We start from the raw sequence: 23876 nt of genomic DNA, 5'->3' as shown, positions 1-23876 counted from the left end.
TCTTAGCTCTTGCGACTTCCACCCCTAGCCAGTCAGTTAAGGCAAGCCAAGTGTCAGGGGGTCTCATTTAGCCCCCACGGAATCAGGGAACGCGGTGTTGCCACTCACCGTCGGCTCGCCACAAAGCCGCCCCTGCGGGCTTATTGTTATTATTATTAATATTATTATATGTTGTGTCGGGTTCCCTTTAAGAAAATTGCACAATTCGCCACTGGCCTACGCCACTGCAACTACTCCAAAAATAAACAATAATCTTTGTAGTCTAAAATCCATAATATACATGAGTACCCCACAACAGTAAAATTGCGGTCGAAGTACATTGTTCCTCCCGTCTGCATGAAATGGTGGATCTATTCTGGATTCCCGACGCGCCACTTCAGCCGTGCATTTCGACAGTGTAATTGCTTTGTATTTTTAACTTCTGCAAGCGAGGAAATAGTATGCTAACATAGTGGCGTTCTATGGTTCGTCTTGAGGCTTTACTTTTCCCTATAGCTTCAAAATGTCGTTTTTAATTTATAGCATCGTCTGAAACTGTAGGAGGGTACCTTAATTTACTCAATACAAATATTTGGCGCAATTCTTGTTTTTCGTTCTGCTGGCTATAATTTACATGTTAAATTCTCTTATAACTAAATCATATAAACTCTAAAAATAAAACAATTTCCCAATTCAGATGCTTTATAGGTGCGTATCCACTACCAATGTTCTAGAGGTATTGTTTACCGACCATTATGACATTTTAAAGATGTTTGGGCCATCATATGTCACACAATAACCGTAAAACTATGTCGATATTCTGTAAGGCAATGACACTCATTAGAGCAGTCCTAAAATTATGTAGATAAAAATATAACATTATATGTTATCCAGTTTATTGGTGAAGTGATCAACATACCATGAGCCGACAAAGTGTTCTCTTTTCAAGCAAACGCACAAGGCCACGTAACCGTAAAGAGCAAAGTTTAATAAAAGAGAATACAGTTATGAGAAAATAGTATATAAATATCGCTAGAGAATGTATATTATAAGATAGAATAAAAGTCATGTTATACGATAGCGTAACAATCTATTGGATAAAAAATTTATTAGGAGTTATATTTAAAAAAAAACTCTAATATCCAGACTCGTATAAACTTACTTACAAATTATTATTAATGTCAGCCCTGTACTATATACTGTCCCACTGTTGGATACGGGCGTCCTCCACTAATGAGAGGAATTAGGCCTTAGTCCACCACGCTGGCCTAGTACGGATTGGTTGACTTCACACACACTCAAAATTCCTATAAAGAACTTCTCAGGTATGCAGATTTCCTCATGATGTTATCCTTCACCGTTAAAGCAAGCGATAATCCAAAAAGAATACACATACAACTTTAGAAAACTCAGTGGTATGTGCTCTTGGGATTTGAACCAGTGGACATTTGTCTCGGCAGTCCGTTCCACAACCAACTAGATAATCGTCGCGTTACTATACTGTTACTTAATTGTATTATGTTGAACTTCAGTAAGACTTGTAATGTAAGATAGTATGTTGCACAAACGGCTTACAACTAATGGAAAAGCGACTTCCGTCTACACATCTGCGTCTCGTTTCATTAAATGTTTGTGTGTATCCCTAATCTCATACAAATATAAAAATTAAAGATAGGTGATACTGCATTGTCTATTTTGCCGCTAAGCACAATGTCCAAGCTAAGGGTTAACGAATGCTATATAATTCAAAATCTTGCGTTAGGTATGTACAGGGTATATAATATATATGCAATATATGAATAGTTTACCATCATGCAAGCGATACCCTCTTATTAAATTGTGCAAAAACGTCAAAAACAAAAATTTTGTACAAAAACCAAAATCAAATAACAAAAGCTCCAATTTTTATCCCAATATTTGTATAATTGACAGTGTCTGAAGGTTTTCATAAGACATGTAGGGCGGGATATCCGATTGCTGACGGGATCCCCTGAAATCAGATTACCAAATTCTGACCGTATTGTCAGAGAGACCGTGACGCAAACTTTTCTTATGAAACTAATACTTAGGACGGATCTAGTCAAGGACAATGATGGCGTAATTTCAAAATGGTACCTTAGAGCTTATGCATAAGGTTATAATTGTATTGATGCAACAAATGCAACTAAAGTGCGTAGTAAATAGGATACAGTAGGCAGTTTTGACCTTTGTACTTTTTCAGACCATATATTCACGTGCACGTCGTCGTACATTAAAAAGATGCAACCTCCGTTAGCCCTTACCAATATTGAAATGTTTTGTCTTGATCATGCGCAGGACCAACGCCTTAATGTGCATTCCGAGGTCGGGAGTATCACACCGCCAACTTCCTAAATCCGAGCTGTAAATGAGTATTTTTTAAAATGGAAAAACCCAGCCACAATTATTTTGGCCTGTCCCGGGATTCGAACCCACGACCTCAGCGCGGTAGTCGTACTTATACCGTGTACAGGAACAACCACGCTATCGAGGCAGTCATAAAGATATAATTTATTTTAAGGTCACTATCCTGCTCCCAAACAAAGGCTTGTATGTTTTTGTCCAAAAACAATAACCATAGCATTGTATTAAGACCCCATAACCATCGTCTGAATCCGTTGTTGTATGCCGTAATATGCAGAAACGATACGCTTATACAAATTGGAAAGGACTTGTATGGAATCTTTAAAGTGTTCTGTATGTAGATTTGTATTTCGGTTTTGTTAAGGAAATTGGTATGGAATAATTTTATTGTTATTTGGTCATTGCTCGATATAAGAATGTAATCTCTCATCACACTCATTTCATATTTTACCAAGCGGTATTGTTAAGCCTACAACTTTAAGTACATAATCGTTAACAAAACACTTTTTATTATTTTAAAATCACATTTGTAATACGACATTAAATTTCATAGACTGACTTTTATTTCATAAAAAATATTTATTTTGCACCAAATAAAAAACAGTGACTTTTAATATCATTTAATTTTTATAAATTCTTCTCTTAAACTAATGTTCCATAATATCTTCAGCTTGCTTCACTTGCATGTATAACACTTCACTGTTACTACGAAATTCCTTCTTACATTCTTCTTCTACACCGAACTGATAATTACTTGAGAGTACATAAAATATGATCATTGAGAAGAACATCAGACCCGTATATATGAAGAATTGAATTTCCTGAAAAAAAGTATTATATTAAATGCCTATCATTATTAATACACAAACTACCAAAAACTTCGTTTCCTTCAAAAAATGTAACTTTCTAAAATCTTATTCCATGAAAGGTTAAGTAGAGGTACTAGTGATTGAAGGCGATTGCATCCTCACAGAATCTTGGACAAACCCCATGTATCTTTTGAATATAAAAATCAGTAATCTTCACGAACGTAAACATCAAGAAAATACCCTAAGAAATGTTTTATTATCAAAACCTTTAACAATATGTTCAAATCTGTATTACCTGTGCATAATTAACAAACACTCTCGTGATGACGATAATGATGACGTTCCCCACAGCCTCCGTCAGCAGCCACACTGACGTCATCACAGCCTTCATACTCTCCGGCGACTCTTTGAAAGCAAACTCATTACCTGTTATCGCGAATAACACCTGCAAATGACTTTACGTGAGTGTCACGCGACGAAGCGATATTGTGATCACATGATCACCTGTGACGCACGCATTCATCACAACTTCTTTCATTTTCAGGGGTAGGCAGAGGTGTAACACATTTCGTCAAGTTAGGTGTTATGTAGTGGGTGAGCTAAACTTTAGGCTGATAATGAGAATCTTAATATAGCTTTTTTTCACCCGTGATTGAACTCGAGACCCCAGCACGGAAAGACTTGTACATCAATACAACTACTCCACCGAAGCATATTTTATTTTGTTGAATTTATTCTAAGTCTTTTGACTTGACATTGACTACTATATACATGGCGAAAAAAGAGAAAACGGAGAGTAACTGCTTTCTTTCCTAATTAATTAGTCGACCTCAAGCAGTTGGTATTTTTATTGAAGGACTACATAATATTTTTTGAAGTTGCTCAGATATAAGCTTTAATAAAAATCCGTCTCGTAAAAATAGAATGGAAATAAATTTCTCGCGTTTCACAAAAAAAGCCATGTTACAAAACGGGATTAACTCATCGAGCTAAAGTTGTCAGATTTAAATCCCAAGATTTTTTGTCCGAAAAACCGTCTGGGGCTTTGTTATATTTTTTTGTTACGAATACAACATTATTTACGGCGGTTTTAAATTTTTCTGAAGAATATCCAATTCATATGCAAATAAAAACCACAAACACACTCAACAGTCTCGACAGCAAACATATTAGAAATAATAATTCCACAAAAACAGTTATTTTAAACGACTTATATTATATTAAGCAGAAAATAGTACGTTTTACTACGATAAATAAAATAAACATATTTTGTAGAGACGATATGAATAATAAGTAGTGCTCTACGAAACTACGCCTCCACGTACTACGCCACTTTGTATTGCTACGAATAGCTACGCGCGCCAATTTTCGTAGCGCATTAAATACGTAGTTTACTACGAGCAGTTACAATAGCGACTATCATTATTACAGTCAAAAGCTTTACATATCTCTACATGGCTTTAGAAGCTTTCAAAATGGTAGAGCATAATTTTCTGCATAAAATTATTTAAATTCCCATGAAAATGTTCAGTAAGTTTTGAATTTATTTTATTAATTATAATAATATCAGCCTTGTATTATATACTCGTATTGTCCCACTGTTGGGCACAGGCCTCCTCTACTCTTGAGAGCGATTAGGCAATATGCATTAAACCACCACATTGGCCTAGTGCCGATTGACAGACTTTACATATGCTCAAAATTCATATACAGAACTTCTCAGGTATGCAGATTTCCACACGATGTTTTCCTTCACCATTAAAACAAGTGATGATTCACACATAACTAAGGTTTCAAACCTGTGGACATTCGTCTCGGCAATCCGATCCACCCCCAACTACGTTAGCAGTACCTAATATTTTATTTGATTCTTTCTTATTCACCTATTAATTATATTTTATACTACACATAAAATAACTATCAAACCTAAATCACTGTTAATGTTTAGTTTTAATACCACAAAAACGATTAATTACTTCAAACAAGAGTTACACCTCCGTTCATCACGACTCAAATCGCACTAAATCAATCCGGCTCTTTGCATAATTTAAACATCTCAAGAGATTTTAGGGTTATTATCAGAAAAGGCTTTCAATAGTAATTCTCACCTCAGCTATTGACATTATGAGGAACTGCGGCAACAGAAGTATCATATTGATTGAATTCGGTTCTGTCACCGTGATCAAATTCGACCTCTGAAACAGATTGTATATAAATTAATTAAATAGTTGTTTGTGACAACCCTAATTCGTTTATTGGCGTTAGAACTAAATTATTACCGTTCCAATGGTTTTAGTTATTTTGTCACTTTAAATTATGGGGTATTCAATTAATGGGGTAAAATAAAATATTATGGGGTATCCAGACAAAACTTGTAAAATTTATTATTTCGAATTTTCTGGACACGATAAAAGCTAATTCAAACCAAAATTACCCATTCGTATACGTGACAATGCACTTAAGATAAAATTTTAATCTATACTAATATATAAAGCTGAATAGATTTAATTTGTCAAGAACTACTAAAATTTTGATTGTTTTTCGTTAATATAGCTTACATTCATCCCAAGTGATATAGAAAAAAAAAATGTTCGGGAAAATATAGAGTGATAATTTTTCCTGGAAAAACCTTTTCCACGCGGGCTGAGCCACGATAAAAAGCTAGTAACACGTAAATCAAAACCGTGCATACCAATAACTACTCCAGCCCAATAAATGCATAATTCAATAATGTAACCGCAGATATTCATTCATAACGCTATTATGCAGCGATCTATCTGTCGGTTGTTGTGTACATTTCATTTATAGTTCGATGGCTTGCATTGTTTTTCTTTATTACAGTAATCGTGCAGATATATTAAGTAAATGTATGTGTTAAATTTTGTATGTATTAACTCTTAAATAAAAAATGGGTGCAGGTCTCTCGAACGTAAAGAGTATTATTACTTTATTTGTTTCTGTTGCCATACAGCAATATTTTGTTCGCGTTTGAAAGAATTGAAAGCTAGAGTAATAAGTAGGTAATATGCAGCTAAAGTCAAAAAATGTCGTGCGTAGTTGCAGTTGTTGTTGTAGCATAATCATGGCGCTTACCATCATGCAATAGGCTCGTCTGGGCATTCCGCATAATAAAACAATAAATATATAGCCCGCCAACATTTCATTATTATCGATTTAAATAAAAAAAACTTACCCCACCATCCTCATCAACCATAATGGTGTAAACGCCGCCGCTTAGCAACTCGAGTCCAGTAGTAACAACTCTCCCATTAACTACGAGGGAGTAGGTAGAAACGAACACTTCCATCTGTGACGACACGCCGGTCGACACACTCACTTCTGTCTCATTACGTCTGTTGTTGTACAACACTACGTTTGTTGTATTATTGGGAGGTATAAGGAATCTGTTATGAGTAAAAAATGCGAAGTTTTACATGATGTACTTGGGTTAGGTGGCGACGGGTCAAATTTTCCGATAAGTAATTCAACAACATATAAATATTAATAATATGCATGTATATGTATGCATGCATATTGAAGACCTTATGGTCTTCAAATCGTTCTAATGATAATTAGATATTACATACAGAATAAAGAAAGAAAAGAAAAGAATTACGAAAGGGAAGCTGGCAAGAATCGGGTTATAGGACCTTTCGTTACTGTTCGGGTTAAAGAATATTTTACGTACACACACTTTTGAATACTGTAGTCCGAAAAGGATATACAAAGGCGCAACTTATAGACATATTATGCACCTCATTGTAACAGGAAAAGAGACAATCAAGCATACATTCTTATACCACATAATATTTATATATGCCGGTATTTCTTTCGATGCGAAAAAGTTTTACAATAAAATATTATTCTGAATACATAAAATAAAACTAAAAACTAAAAAAAAAAAATATTTTTTAGTTTTATTTCAATGTCTAACATTCGCGTAAACATAAGAAATCATTCTGAATACATAATTTTGAAATTAGCTAAGTCGACTTAATGATCTTTTATATTGCAATAGAATTAATGGAACAGTTTGGAATAAAGAGTTGAATTATTTTCAGGGCGTGTTCATTTGCTAATTTAAAAACTTAAAAGACATCCAGAATTCGGAATGCCAGCTCCGGCCAATAAAAGTACTCAACGGACAAGCTGCCTCAGACGAATTTAATTAAAATTCAGTAATTAAAAAACTAGTTTTAAAAAGCACCTCGCCACGATTAGTCTAATAAATCGAAAACTGTCGAATGTAAGCACCAATGAATTTAAAAGTTAGCAAAACGACAATTCCAGAAAAGAAATGCGCGACAGTTGTGAATCGCAAAAAATAAATCAATTTTCCTGAAATCTTTCGAACGATCATTAATAGTATCAACTAGTTTTTACCCTCGACTTCGCCTGTGATATTCCGAAATAAAAAATACCGATATGTATTTTCCCTGAATAGAAATTTGCCAATTTGCTTCTCGAATCTCAAACTATCTATCTCTAGATTATCGTTTTATAATGTGTAAGGAAGTATCATCTACCATACTTGCAACTATAATATTATTATATAATTTTAAATTTTTATTGGTGAATTCATTCAAGTTTTAGAACCTCTAGAGGGGAACAGCTGCCCCTCCCTTGGCGACACCCTTGGTAAGGAGCAGTCTGGGTAAGTGCCCACGCAATGGCTATGTCTACCGCCAAACAGCACTTACTGTGCATGAGCTGTTGTCTCAGTTTAAAGGCCAGTGTATCCAGTGTAATTACTGGGCATTATGAGAGTTAACATCTTATGTCTCAGGGTAATGAGCGCAGTAAAGTAATTCTGCACAATATCTCTACTGTTTATGTGCGGTCGTATCGCTTACCACCAGGCAAATGGCATACTCGTTTCAACTAAATTACAAATATATAAAAAAAAATCTACTCTTTAACCTGAAAATATGCGCAACTTCTCTTGGGAAAGATCTTTTACACGAGGAGATCCGCGAACAAAAACAAGTTAATAAAATATTCAACGCTCCCTCGGGTCACAGTATAAACATGATTGTTCCATATTAAACTATTTTAAATTTTTAATATCATCCCCCGCTTGATTACCATGTATTAATGTTTTATTCATTATCACATGCTTGCAAATGAAAATTTCCATTGAAATAAAACTGGTTATGAAATATAATATTCGGTTGCGTAACGGTTGTTCGCGAATGTTCCACGCCATTTACATATTGTAATAAAATTTAACCAAATTACACCACAACGTTAAGTTGGAGTGTGCGGAATAAAAACCCATGAAGCTGAAAAATTTTAACGACTTATAAACGTCACTAGACGCGAAAAATTATAATTGAACGGACAGTTAAATTCGCAACACGATGATTTAATGCCACATGATTACTACGTCCCAGTTTAACTGTTAAATATTTTATTACACAAGTAGTTGTTAGGTCTATCCTATATCTTCATGTATAGGTCTTTTTTTTTTTTTACGCGGGCAAAAAACGCGTTATCGCTACCACCACTCAGAGGGTCAGTGGAATGGTTATGTTGGTTTCACCGGTCTTACGGCCCAATGTCGACACTCGGGAATATAACATCATCCGAGCGAGCGTTGGACCGAGTCCCTAACCCTTATATACCCTACACCGGCATACCAACCAAAACCCGCGGTGGCCTTCTTCGGCGCATACGGGACGGCCCCGGGGTATCTTGAACATGTATAGGTCTGTGGCGTAGCATGGTTTGGGCTAAGGTCGACCCGTCCCGGACAGCACTTTTACACAAAGTACATAAAATTACACTTTAAATTATTTTTACTATTGTTTTTTAATACGTGCACGGCGAAGTGACTCCACTCAACCTGATGGTAAGTGGAGTGGCGTACAATAGAATGTCGACTACGAGAGATGATTACCCCTTTGGGCGTTGACACAATTATGCCGGCCTGTTGGACCAGGATATACACAAGCTAATCCCAGAACGCGACACACTTTAACACCGTACATAAGAATGTATGGTGGTCGATATCGGGGCGTATATAAAATATATCCTACCACTAGCATAAATCACCAGCAGTGTCACGCAGTGTTTTGACATTTAAAGCTCATGTGAGTTGGTACTACTTTTGAGAAGTCATATATAACAAGCTTTGTTGAATATTTAAAAAATGTAGAATTACTTATTTCTAACTATATTTTTTCTGTGGTGCGAGCGACATATAAGAATCTCGAATGACATATTTCGAACTGTATTTTTGATGTGGTATAAGCAACATAGAACCATTAGTTTACTTCATAAGCGAAGTAGGAAAGTAATATAAAGTCTCTTGATCACCGATCTAAAAAAATGAATACGCAAATCACTTACCTAACAACAGGAAATCCGGCCTTGCTCTTCTCCGGATTATCAACATACCGCTCCAACACATCACGGGCAAAGTAAAACGACACGGCTCTGTTGTCTTCCAACAGGAACAATTCCTCCCTCGGCTCTATACAACTCCCGCCTAACTTTAAAGGCAAACTTGTGTTATGAACGGGGATATTCCTAGTAACATGTGAGAGAGAAGGCACAGTCAAAGTTATGTTATATTCGATATTTTCTATTGACACCGAACAAGGATTTCCGTTGAATATTCTCAGTTGAGAGTAGCCCGGCTGAGGGAGGTCGGGGTAGGTTGTCTGGAAACATAAAATATTATAAAATGTATTTAGTTTTTTGTATCGGTGAAGTAGTTGTATTACAGTACGACTCGGATGCGATCTCGATCGGGTTTTTCTACTGTCTAGAATTTCTACGAAATATGGCTATAGGCTCAGGCCCTATCATATCATGGGACAGAGTATACATGGCGGAAAGTAGGTACATTAGTTTTGCCTTTCTATACCCCTTTGGTGACAAAAGAAGTGTGTGTTTTATTGCTATACACAGCAACTAAAATGAAAGTTAAATTATTTGCTCATAGTAATGTTTTTTGCCCGGTATGACAAAATGACGTGAATATATTATGAATATGACAGATGCGTCCCTCGTCAGTCACTAAATCTACCGGCCTGACTTACTAGACGTAACCAGCTACTATGAGAACGCTTTACCTTTATAATGAATAATAAAAATCTAGCAAATATGAGTAGATGCTTTACCCCTATAAAATTCTAGTAAATTCCATGTAGTCCATTGTATAACAAAATATCCTTAACTACCTTCCCACTGAAAGTAATCTCATTACTCAATGGGTTAATATAATAAGAACAACCTGTTTAATGTATTTTTAAGATATAATTAATCAATGGGGTTAATATAATAACAACAATGTGTTGAATATATTTTCAAGATATAATTAAAAAGCAACTGAAGTATTCAGGGCAAAAGTCTGACCTCTTTGGAAGCATTAGTAGCAACTAACGTAAACATAGCAATAAAACTATCAAAGAGATTCGTGTTTGCGAATTAGTTTTGTGGGTCACATGCAATTTATTCTAACAGACTGTAGGGAAATTTTGATAATCAATTAATTAATCTCAATTTTTTTATTTACTTTTATTTATGTAAATAACGGTCAACTAATTATTTAAAAAATCCTGTCATTAATAGTGCAATAAATCAATGGAAAATTTAGAACTCCAACTATATTATTTTAATAATAATGGAACTTATTATAATTATAATATGAAAAACTAAGCGTAAGTTTTCGTATCGAATAATACTTTGCCAAGTCGCCAGTCGACACAATAATGCCGTCCTGTTCGAAAATGTTACAATATGTCTTGTCCTTAACAAGAAAATAGTACCAACATTAAAATAAAATTGCCATAACGTTCCATTTTACACTCACTAACCTTCAAATAAATCTCGAGCACTCCGGACGCTATGAACGCCACTCCGGCCAACACTCCCCCCAGAGTCAACTTGTGAAGGGGATTCTTTAACACGTTGCGCTTCTCCAGGAAAGGATACGCGTACTATAAAGGAAATTTATTTTAACAACTAAATAAACGTATATATGTACCTAATCGTATGTATGTATGTATGTGGGTATACTTATATTACGTAGGTTTTATATTTTTAAATTATGTCAGTGATTTTTGTTAATGTTCTCCCCACTACCTTCTCTCGTAAATTAACCTTTCAAGGAAGGTTCATTTACCACATAGTCTTTGTGGTTTCGCGGAGAAAGTGGTTTAGGTATACAAATGCGGGAATGAGCTATAAATTACTAAATATATAAATAAATATAAAATAAAATGCTTTTTAATTTCACGCAAATAACTACATTTACAAAAATGAGAATATTATGTAAACAGTAATAAATTATTATATATAATGTAATTTAAGTATACATTATTTATATATTTTGAAGTAGCCCTCCACAGGTAAAGGACTTCTTCAAAGATAACCATGAAATTCTAAATATAGGCATTAATTATTCCACAAAGATTTAGTTCTGCGCCACTTGCAGATTATAAACGCGTATTTCGAATCTTCAGCTGCCTTTGACAAGTAACAATCGCAGTTTGTATTCGCCACAAAAACGAGCCCGTCGGGAGCGTTAAATGAATTTATTTTAACGTTGCGATAAGGATTACACGTAGTGTGGTAAATCGGTTTATATCGCATTATATAATTTACTTATATATGATATAAAATTGTTTAAAGGTCTATTTTAATAATATGAGTATAGAAATCTATGGGGTATATGGACATATATATATTTTTAAAGTCTATTTTAATTTTGTGAGTATAGAGATCTCTCATGGGGTATAAGGACATAAAACAAGTTTTGAAACATATGTGAATATTAGACCGGTCATTTTTATAATATCTAATGTTCCTAAAAAAAATATCACGATCTTGATTAATTCTGTAGCAAAAAACCAATAAAATCGATATCAAATACCCTAACGTGTTATTTCAAATGTGTCGGCTATTGATTCGAGTTTATAACTCACTCGATAACCCTAAATCGATAAGTACTGTTACACTAAACTAAAGAATATATTCGAGATACTAATAACGCTTGAACCGGAGTCTGACTACGCGAAATCGAGCAAATTCTTTACATGTTCATTCTCTACATGTTTTCATAAATTTGAAATATTTTCGTAATACGTTTTTTTATATTTTCTAGCTTGAAACTCTTAATACAAACCGGCGCATGAGCAAATAAAAGAAAATATATAAAAAATCATACCTTTTGGAATAGCGGTATGAGTATAAGAATGCAAATAGGCGACAACACTTGCATTTGATCTGGTTTTATGGTTATCAAACCAAATCTACCGTCCATTTTTGTCGCCTGTAAGGTCCATCGGGAGCCCTGAAAAGGGAATAAATTATATGTGTATCAATGAGCTTTCTTGAAAAGGTCACTGTTTTTGCCTCGTTTCCATAATAAATGTCCCAAAGATGCTATCAATTTGTTGCTGAGAAACACTATAGGTACTATAACAAAGTTGGTAATTGGTGAAGTTACTAAATCAACATTCATTTCATAGTAGTGTGAAGCATTTATGCAATGCCCTATCTACCAATATATTCTCAAATACAAAACTAATTATAGCCACTCATTTGATTTTGGAAGCCAATATAAAACATTTTCCAAAAAATAAAGCAAAAAATCTTCAATGACTCAAAACGCGTGATACTTATAAACGGAAACCCAATTACATGTTGCCCCAAACTTTGTTTTATGGAAAAGGGAATAGGTTGGGTCTGGCCAGCTCGGAGTTATGCGGGTTTTATTAATGCAGTCTTAATTGTAATGTTTTCCATTGGCATCTATATACTGTAGGGTAGGAATGGCGAGGTTTTGGACTTTATTATTTAAAGGTAGGCAACGACTTGGCTGTGCTTCTGGCATTGCTTTAGTCCTTGGGCGGCGGATGCTGCTTAACATCAGACGGACAGCTCGCTCTTTTGCCTATTAAGGCAATAACAAAAAAAAATATCGACCGTTACAAATAATTTGCGGTGTTTTTGGTATGAAAATAATTTGGATTGTCTGGGATTCCAAATATATATGTTGCAAATGACATAATTTGTTGCTTATCACATCATAATATGAAACTAATAATAACCGTGAAACTTTGATCGCAATGTTAATAATTATGACACAACATCGACTGTTCATAGGGCTATAATTTATCGTACGTAATTCTATGTATGATTTCTATTAATGATATTTCTCTGAAATTCTCATTTCTTTACTTTTGATATTATTACATCAACCCACTCGAAATACAATCTACGCTAACATTTTATTACATGACTTAACATACTCCACTCATAATAATACCCCAATTTTCGTTCAAATTACCCCCGAATTGGGGTAACGCGGCATTTCGTGTTTTTAATTCAATTTTGTATCTCTAAACAGTCCATTAGGAAATTAACTGGATAATATTTCACTTAAACTCACCATTTGGTCCAACAAAGCCCAGAACACTGGTAATACGGTGAAAAGCATCAGAATAGAGAGTGTTTTCTTGATATCCCTAATGAATCTTTTGTCGTATTGATTGTGCATCGTGTCGAGCCAGTGGGAATGTTTTTCATTTTTACCACGTTTAAACAGAGCGTTCTTTAAGCCTAGCTGAGAACAAAGAAAATATCAGATAAAGGACTGAGTTGTTTTGTTCTAAATCAGTGTAATGGAGTCGGTCAGTAAGTATAACAAACAAAACATTTTTAATAGACAACGTTGGTATTCTCTTTTACACGTTTTGTAACATTTGCTTTAGTTATGATCTTAGCATACCCATTTGAAATAGAAGCATAGTCAAAATAAAACTAGTTTACGGATTTGATCCGAATTTTTTAATCCCCGACGTTGCGAAAACTTTGCACCCTGCATGGTCACGGAGCGAATTGAGATCATCTGAAAACCCAACATTACATACATTTTACAATACCATATATTTAAAAAAAAATATATGTTGGGCGTATTTTCTATTTAGGTAGAATGAATATTAAAAACCTCGATGAAATCCGAAAGCTAGTTTCATTTTGATATCAAACATTCGCGTAAACATAAAAATTATCAGTACGCACTACAAACTTCATACAACTTTATTACAATATATCTATATCGTAAAAACATTCCGTTTCGAAATTATGAATGAAAATAAAAGTATAGATGTTTACGCTGTGTTATTTCACTTCTTAAACGTGTGTTACAAGTTGAGATTTATCTCGGGAAAGGTGACTGTGTTTGTAGCGAACAAACATAGCCAGAGACGTAGTTAGGACTCGACATTGGGGGCAATTTCTTATAATAAGTGTTAGCGCTAAGGTGCTATGCGATTTATTTAAGGAATAGACCGTGAGTCATAGATATCAATGCAGGTTTAAAGAGGGAGTTATAAGGTGTTAAGCAATGGACGGTGAGTCGTAGAAGTCAATATAGGCATTAAGAGGGAGTTATAATCAATTAACATTCAGCGAATAACCTACTATCCTTCTTAGCTTCTACTTAAAAATACTCTTCAAATACACTACACGTTACACTTTAAAACTTATTAAGATCAATAATTACTAAATTAAAATAATTCAAGAGAAAAGCGATATTGAACTCTATAATCATAGATATAAGTCCTAGCCGGATTTGAATAAATAAATCCGCTCTAAACTTTAATGATTGCCCTATAAGGTGTTGCCTAACTCCATCCCTGTGGTCATTACAACACATAGATATGAATGTTAGGACTTATACCTGATTTACCGAGCTTTGTTCTTTCGAAAAATATTAGATTTTACTCGTGCTTTATTTATTTGTTTTCTCGTTCGTTCGTGTATAAAAGAATATAGAACTATTGGCAGTGATGTGATACTATCACATTTATTACTACATCCAAAAAATTGTACATGTCTATTATAAGACAAAGTTAGTGTCTTCAGTAATCAAGAGAATTATTCTGACACCTAGATTTAAAATAAAAATTAGACACTTTCAGTCTTACATATGAAAAATTTACAAAGCTATGCTTAGTTAAAACACAAATTTACTGGATCAGCTGTAAGTCAAAACCCGCCATATTGTCCCTTGATAAGGTTTAAACTAGGAAACCGGTGATGTTTTGACAGCTATTTAAGTAATTTTAAACCACCTCTTAACGCTAAAACAAGTTTATAAGTAAGACTGTATAATGTATATAATGCAGAAATCGATTCTACTTTATATTTATTATTATGTTTCTGAGTTCTTTGATTCTTCTATTATGCGAAAGAGCCTATTGTTGATTTTTATTATTATATTTTAACAACTTACTTTTTTGTTAATATAAAGTATTTATAAAATTAGTATACTTACCGAAACACATCTAACAAAATCGAGAACTACGTTTCCTTCCGGACTTTTCATGACATATCGGCTCTTAGCGCTGACAAATACCACTGAAATAAAAGGAAACATAGTAACAGGAACAAAAAGGTTTTACTGTTCGTACAGTTAGTGAATTGTTGAAGTCCTATCTTTTTCCCCGCTTCTTTACTTTCTTTGTAAAGATATCGCACAACCAGCGCTGCAATACAATTTATAATATGAAAAATTGTGACATTTGTTATAAGTTATCACGTAGGCCATTCAATGGATGAACAAATTCCTTAATATACATATATAGGTTTCTTTAAATGTGTTCAAAATAACGATGACCCTTTTATCCCAGAAAAAAAAACAATCAATCAATATAAAGACATACAGTATATTATTTATTTATAATTATTCTAATTATATCTTTTATTATTTATAATATTACTAGCCCTGTAAATTATACGGCCACTGCTGAGAACGGAGCTTCTCTACTACTGAGAGGGTTAAGGCCCTCTCAGTAGTAGAGAACTCTTACTCTCACGCTAGCCTATCGCGGTTTGGCAGACTTCACATATTTATTATACTAATATAACACAAAATTTAGATAAGCACTATACTAAAGCCATACCTTAGTCTATACATCAGTAATCATACATTAACTGACGTCAAACTAATATAACAATATTTACAAACGTCATAATTAGCAACAAAACAAACATCGTCGCGAGACTGAAATAGATGTATTTCACCTTTACAATCAGCGTGATAATTTCGAAATTATTTACATTTGTGTTTGTATATTTTTCCACTGTTTGATCAACACGTAAATGAACAAGGTTACGATTGTTGGTTGCGTATTGTCACCGTCATTTGTTTTGTTTATATTGTTTACTAGGTTTTGTTCGCGGCTCCGCTCGCGTTTAAAAAGTTCTTCCGACATAAAAGTCCCGGTTTATATTCTCCCAATATAAAATGACATCGCTGTAGGTATAGATATAGGTATAGGTGAAAGAATATAAAAATCTCCTATCTATCCAGCTATCAGGCCTCTCTGACTATACAGTCACGCTCCAGAGAGCGGTATGATGTTGCGAGGCGTTTAATTACTTAGCATCTCATTAAACTGATGCAATATTACTAAAGCCTGTTTCACAATTTCTGACTTAATGCTACTCGTTATTTAAATGTGGAAGCCGACCAAATACAAAAGTCATACTCTAATCCGTTGCTTTTCAAGGGGGGGGGGGGGCTGCACTCCAAGAGTGGCGTGACAACATGTGAAGAGGGACATACATGTAGAATATTTTTTATCCCGCGGAGATGGTATTTTTTCTGGATTAAAGATTACTATATTCCCTTCTGTATCCCTGACAACGTATCTGCAAATTCCATGATCATCGCTTTAAGTAGTAAAGACATGAAGATGTAAAAGACGTGAAGACTTAACATATAAACAAACACACTTTCATAATATTTGTATTTTGTATTTTCGTTAGGATATTAAGTAACTACCTGGTTTCCACTATCTTGCAATGAAGAGATAAGGGACGTGAGCATATCTATTTTAGGCAAAAGGATGGCGTGCCAAAAATACCCTGCTCTAATCTATACTCCCAAACAAATGGTAATGAAACTGTCAAATCAAATTTTACTTAAAACTTGTGAAACAGGCCTAAGTCTATGTTTTCTTAATAATTTTGTCCACAAGCGAGTCATAGACGTAAATTTCATACTTTGTTGCTATATCTTATCTAATTCATGTCTTACCAAATAGATATTACGATTACAAATATTTACCGCCACGTGGCAGCCCAAATAATTTGTTTTAGGCTCTGAACACATCTAACAAGACTCTTTAAATATATTTTTTATTTATTTATAGAACAGGTGGAGTGGATAATTGAATGATACATCAACAACAAAAAAGTTAGTAGACCCTGCAAATCACTTTCTTGAATGTTGTGGAGGTTTTGGAATTTCACTTACTGTACGAAACAGGAATTACTTCGCATTAATTTATATACTGGAGGTAGGTCTCAATACTTTGTAAACAACAACACTTTGTAATTCAAGGTGTTGGGTGGTTTTTCTATTGTTTATGGGAGCTCGTATCGCTTTCTATCAAGCGAACGGCAAGCTCGTCTCGTCATTCAAAGCAATAAAAAAGAACGGTATCAGACAAAATGGCTAAACACAGCGTAAGTCGAATTTCGAATCCTATATCTTTAAATGCTTAATCCCTTAGTCATAAAAAATATTTAAAAATCTATACAATGACCACGTATTCACAATAAGTTTGAATACAATACTCGAAGCCATTCTGCGAATTCGGCATCTTATTCACATTTACAATATTTACGACTTTACTATTATTTCTTTTTAGAAGAGTTCATTGGTATAATAATAGTTCAAGCGCATAAAGGATTAAAAAAAATGCAGCAACAATAAGTCTCTTGTATAAATCATTAATTTTTATTTTCCATTAAAAATCTTTAAGCTCTATTTAAATAGAATGCTAACAAGCATTGTTATTAAAGTTTCGAGATCATTCCAAGTACCGAAATTATTGTGCATTATGGAATTAAATCTGAGCATATTAATAAGAAAAATTCTGAGTTCATTGTTTTAAAGATTCAATGCCATAGGTTATATGTATGGGCAAGCGACTATTACCATCGGGCAATCATATAATTGTCTTTTTTATATCAAACAGAGTAAAAGGAGAGAGCGCTCGCGTGAAGGTAAGCGTCAAAACTCCTCATAAATAGTAGTAGAAATAGCCAATGCACACTTGTGCAACCATAAATATGGCGTGCCGTTCCACTGCGACCCTCACCCTGAGAGAGATACACATTTACCCACTTATTCATAGACGTCTTTTATCTAAGGACGGAGTAGAGCTGTGATATAGGGCTGTACAACGGCCCTATAGCTACGCACCGCGAAGGCTGCCATGCCGTTAACTCTGAGAAACAGACTTGTTATCATAGCTCTACTCCGTCCATAGATAAAAACGCCTAGGGTTAGTCTTTATCATTCAGTTACACTATTTGCAACGACCTTTAAACTGAAGCATAGTGTTAAGCGACACACTCAAACTACTTACGGTAGTACTTATCCCAGAGGACTGTCGCATACGTATCGTATCGTACAAGAAACCTAGGTTGATGATTAATTTACGATATCATATAATTATAATTACCTATAGACAACAACACCAACAGCCCCGGCGCACCGAAAGCCAAGGAATAACAGTCCTTATCACCAAAGCAGTGGATCTCCGATCTGAGTATTGGAGAGACCGTCTTCGCGATAAGACTGCCCATGCAAAGACTGAAGTATAATAGGCTGAAGTAGACCGCTAAGTGATGTTCCTGCTCTGGGAGTCGGAACTGATCGCCTCCGAACGCTGTGACGCAAGGCTTAATGCCACCAGCGCCGATTGTAATCATGAATAAACCGATGAAAGTGCAGAGTCTGCAAATGAATCATTGAACCAAGTATATAGGACGCAAAAATATATAATTATTGAAGAAAAGGTACAGGATGTTCAAAAGTGGAGATGTCAAAATATAACAAAAAAAATTTATGAAACGCACGGAACGAAAAACACGTTAATGGTAGGAATGCCTTTGGAGTAGCTAAATAATTAATATTATGTTCCTTTTTTTGCGTTATCTTTATTCTACAGCAATACTATAATATTTTAAGATGCAATTTTCAACATTTCAAATATATATTTTGTTGCCTGTCAATGGCCAGCTTATACAAACATATATCTGACTTTTTGGTGAGCGTTTTAGGCGCACGCAACGCATAGAAATTAAACGACCATGTTGAGTGCAACCCAATAATAAAATTATACTATTTTCCTTTATCTAACTTTGCTAATAAGCAACAAATCATCCGTTTATGTCTATTATGTCCTTTTCTACAACATGCGTTATAAGTTCGGTAATAGAAAGTCGAAGGTCCTGATAAATATAGTGTAATCTATGGTCGAAGGTCAGTCGAGGTACAAACGGGATACATAATTTTTTCCCCGTAGGGCAGCGTAACTGCGTTAACAGATAAGGGATCGAGGAAGAGTGGCATGGCGTCATAGTATCATGCAATAACGGGTGACAATTTATTATAGCGTGACCAGGTAAATAAAAAACCTCATTTGGAGGTGACATTTTTGCTTTTCTGTTTTAAATTTAATGTTGTCAGTACTAGTAATTAGTTCCACAAAATAGCAAGGGTTTTAATTCCCCTGGTCAGGCTTACATTACCTAATTTTTGCATTGACATGATACTATTTCGGATTTTATCGCGGTTTTTTCTATTATAATTTTCTCCCAACGTTTCGAAGACATACAACATTTTAAAATTTTATTAATTGTAGATTTTGTAACTTCGACTTTTCGGAAGAACAACAGCTAAGACCCCCCCCCCCCCGTAACTATGAAGGCCGCGGTCTTCGAAACGACGGTACAAAATTATAGTATAAAATCTATACTAATTTTAGTAAAATCTAAACAATAGCTGTTTTATTTTAAAGTCTAATCTTTGCATTTGGTAATCTGCTAATAGACCCTCTTGGTTCTACTCTTGTATGAATTTGCTTTTTTATAACTTGTGATTATACTACCATAGTAAAATAGTTCTTAATATTAAGCACCTTACGGTAAACAATAAATTTAAAAAAAGTACCAGGGCCAACATCTCGAAGCATTACGAGACGGCGACACGAGATAAAAAAATGCGAAGACAACGAGGCAAAAAAACATCGCAAAATATGACCATTCATTTAACTAAATGTAAACTACAAACCCAAAGTTTTCGGCTGTATTCGTCAGGCATAAACGAGTTATTTTCCTACGGTAGCAATGACATCCTTTATTAACCAACGTTTAAATTATGCAGGCATAGAGCTGCCAGGTGAGTAGAATAGCTACCTTTCACTAAAAGTTAATTGGAATTATACAATGCGCGCTCCGGTTGCCTCGGCAACTACATCATATCTAAAGGTGCTTATAATAATATAATAATAATAATATCAGCCCTGTATTATATACTGTCCCACTGCTGAGCACGGGCCTCCTCTACTACTGAGAGGGTTTAGGCCTTAGTCCACCACGCTGGCCTAGTGCGGATTGGTAGACTTCACACACCTTCGAAATTCCTATAGAGAACTTCTCAGATGTGCAGGTTTCCTCACGATGTTTTCCTTCACCGTTAAAGCGAACGATAAATTCACAAAGAATACACACATGATTTTTTTTTTAGAAAAGTCAGAGGTGTGTGCCCTTGGGATTTGAACCTGCGGACATTCGTCTCGGCAGTCCGTTCCACATCCAACTAGGCTATCGCCGCTGTCTAAGGGTGCTTACTGACAGATAATCTGAAGGAATTTTCTAGTAAATGCTTTCATATTATGAACCTTATTTTAAGCCACAATACGCACTGTAATATTACAATTGATTTAGGTCCGGTTTTTCTATAACAAAACCTTTATTTATAAAGCAATACTTCACGTCGGGAGTCATTTTTTGCACTCTGTTTTGACTAAAAAAAGCATAGAGGCAATCTAAAATGTCATAAAAGATTTAAAGTGAAAATGTATTGTGTAGTGACTATCATGCAAATGAAACATCGGCATTTCTTTTTTTGTCGTAAATCTTAATGTGACTAGACCCTAACATGTTGGCAACGTGTATATTTTAGAAAACTAACAAAATACGTTTGCGGGTAATTTTAATTTGTAAATAACATAAGAATATTTTAGGAAAATTAAATCTCTTTTCAGACAAGACAATTAATTTTAATTCCTTTTCCCATTACGAGTAGTTTTAATTTTAAACTTGTTTTAAAACAAAATCTTAAAACAAGTCAATAAATTTTTAATTCCTTCTCCTACATAAAAGACAAGACGATTAATTAAGGCGGATGTAACTTATTGTATCCATATCATACAAAATAATAATAAATTCATTATTTAATATAGCGATGGAACATTGAATTACCCCACAAAAGATTTTACATATTTCAAGTCGGTAACAAAAAAAATTTAAAGACCATTTAATTAATAAATGCTTATTATTGTTGCATGATGGTCTCTAATATGGGCTAACATTATAAACATGAGGACGAAGGTTTATACTTACCGTGCGGGTAAAGCTAACTGTGGTATCGCGGTTAGGGCTACCAGCATATTCCCCGCCGCATACACAAACATCATGTACAAGATTGTCCTGAAACAAATAATCGGGACATAGTAAATTAAAAATACATAACTAATTTCATTAAACAATTTTTTTGTACATTCATTTGTATACAATTAAAAGACTAAACGAGCTACCAGTGGCTAACATTTTATGCGCCCTGTGCGAGCATTATTTTCAAGATTGAAGTTATTGATTGAGATGCTCTATAATGTAATGACTGCCTCGGTGGCGTAGTTGTATTGCAGGTAAGTCTATCTCTCTGATAGGGGTCCAATCCAGGGCCGAGCAAAATGTTTTTTGAATTTTGTGCTTAGTATCAGCCCGGAGTCTGAAATTTGTGTCCGATATGGCGATAGAGTCGCTCCCTATCACATCATGGAGCCAAGATACCAACTGTGTTTCGTTACGTCTCTGCCTATCCCTTCGAAGTTCGGCGCTCAAGGCGTGATGTGTGTTTGTTTATTTTAATAATATTACATCAGAATTGGAATTAATAATTGTTGAATTTATATTCCGACTGTACCCGCTAGCATTACCAAAAAGAATATTTCTATTCTACAAGGCACGAACCATTTTCTTTATCTAAAGTTCTTAAACTTGCTTCCTTCATTCTGTTAAAGTATTGCATTTATATTCCACTCAAGCGTGAAAAGATCGACTTTCTTTTGACTACAGCGCTTAAGCGGACACAAAACTGCCGAGATATGTTAAGAAATGGCATTTTTTCTGTACTTTTTGTTAATCGAGGGTCTAAAGTAGTCTAAATGGTACTTATACAACGCTTTAAAGGGTTAGAACGGAACATATTTCCCTCAATATGCCTTGAGGAATAAGCAAACAGCTCTGCGTTCCGGTAAAAAATTATGATTATCAATCCCCTATTATAAGTAAGTAATAAAAAATTAATAGGTAGAGATTTATCCAATATAAGTTTATACCTACTATAATATTAATACTTACGTTTAGAGTTGTATAATAAATAATACACAATAATTCCATGCTTAAAGGTTTGTTCATGATGGCAATAATATAAACTACTTTTGTCATTCTCAGGCGATTTTTAATGAGCAAAAATTATAACTGAGATTTAAAATGTCGTAAATCAAATTATTTTATTACGCCTCTAGATATTTTATAATATATTAATTTACTCCTTTGGCACAATGAATAGCGACATAATAAAGAATTAAAATATTATTTTATCACTGGACGCATTAACATTGCCAAAACTCCCGCCAAAACATTTTTTTCAACATATTTTTTATTTTTTCTATAAAAATCCGGCTAAGATCAAAGATCACACTGCCAAGTCTTATTTTTTAAAATCATAAGTTAGGTAGATTTCAAAATGAACATACTTGAATTTTCCAAGGTAATTATCTGCCATTATTCCACCTACAATTGGAAACACGTATATAAATGTGCTGAACCAATGGTACGTCTCAGTCGCCCCATCGTCAGTGTAACCAAGTTTACTTCGTAAGTATAACGTTAAAAATGCTGAAACAAACACCTATAGTTAATTGATACTAACTTTTTTTTAAATTAAATGAAAGCATTTTATGAATCGTGTCAGTATTTCCATAGAGTTGCACTTAAAAACAAACAAAAAAACTAAATATTAAACAACTCACCTTTCATTCCCGAATACGAAAACCGTTCACAAAATTCCGATAACGCTATAATAATAATAATTCCCGGGAAACGATCAGAAACCTACAAATAAAAAGCGATAATATATCCATTTTGTAATACGAAATCCGTTTCACTTATATTTTTTGTCAGAAATAAATTAATCCATTCCAGAATAAACGCACCGGAGATTGTGATTTTGTATCTTCATCATTTTTAATATCTTTAGACATTATGCTATCATGAAAAATAGGTCACTAATAAACATATACAGTAACTTTCTAATTTATATTGTGAATGAATGTTTTACCGGTAAACACTACTATCTGCTGCCACTCTATCAAGAATCAAGATAAACAAATACATACCTAAACATACGCTCAGACAAAAATAAAATATCTTTCTCATAATATAACTAAATTAACTGTTGATACTGATAATAAGTACCTTATGATGGACTGAACAAGACTCCCTGGAGAAGACTGTTTTACAAAGCTGGGGTGGGACAAGGGGAGGAAAGCGGCACCCACCTTAGAAACATCTGCCCACCCTAGAAAGCCTTGTTTATAAGGG

At 34.4% G+C, this 23876-nt stretch overlaps 1 protein-coding gene across 2 annotated transcripts; it reads right to left on the bottom strand.

The window, feature by feature from the left end:
* Window positions 1-2965: 2965 nt before the first annotated feature.
* LOC115451260 (peptide transporter family 1) lies at window positions 2966-23607 on the bottom strand. 2 transcript variants are annotated; one of them, XM_037438946.1, is made up of 14 exons: window positions 23489-23607; window positions 23306-23387; window positions 23030-23171; window positions 21612-21698; window positions 18665-18939; window positions 15463-15545; window positions 13573-13746; window positions 12346-12471; window positions 10994-11116; window positions 9522-9835; window positions 6364-6574; window positions 5279-5365; window positions 3466-3615; window positions 2966-3182 (listed from the first exon to the last, which is right to left on the bottom strand). In XM_037438946.1, exons 1-14 carry the CDS (start codon window positions 23534-23536, stop codon window positions 3009-3011), a joined length of 2076 nt encoding a protein of 691 aa, XP_037294843.1. In that variant the 5' UTR covers window positions 23537-23607; the 3' UTR covers window positions 2966-3008. The 2 variants fall into 2 exon arrangements, with proteins under 2 accessions (XP_037294843.1, XP_037294844.1); XM_037438947.1 differs by lacking the exon at window positions 10994-11116.
* Window positions 23608-23876: the final 269 nt, after the last annotated feature.

Source organism: Manduca sexta, chromosome 15, assembly GCF_014839805.1.
Source record: "Manduca sexta isolate Smith_Timp_Sample1 chromosome 15, JHU_Msex_v1.0, whole genome shotgun sequence".
NCBI lineage: Eukaryota > Metazoa > Arthropoda > Insecta > Lepidoptera > Sphingidae > Manduca > Manduca sexta.
This window is presented reverse-complemented; position numbering and strand designations above follow the sequence as displayed.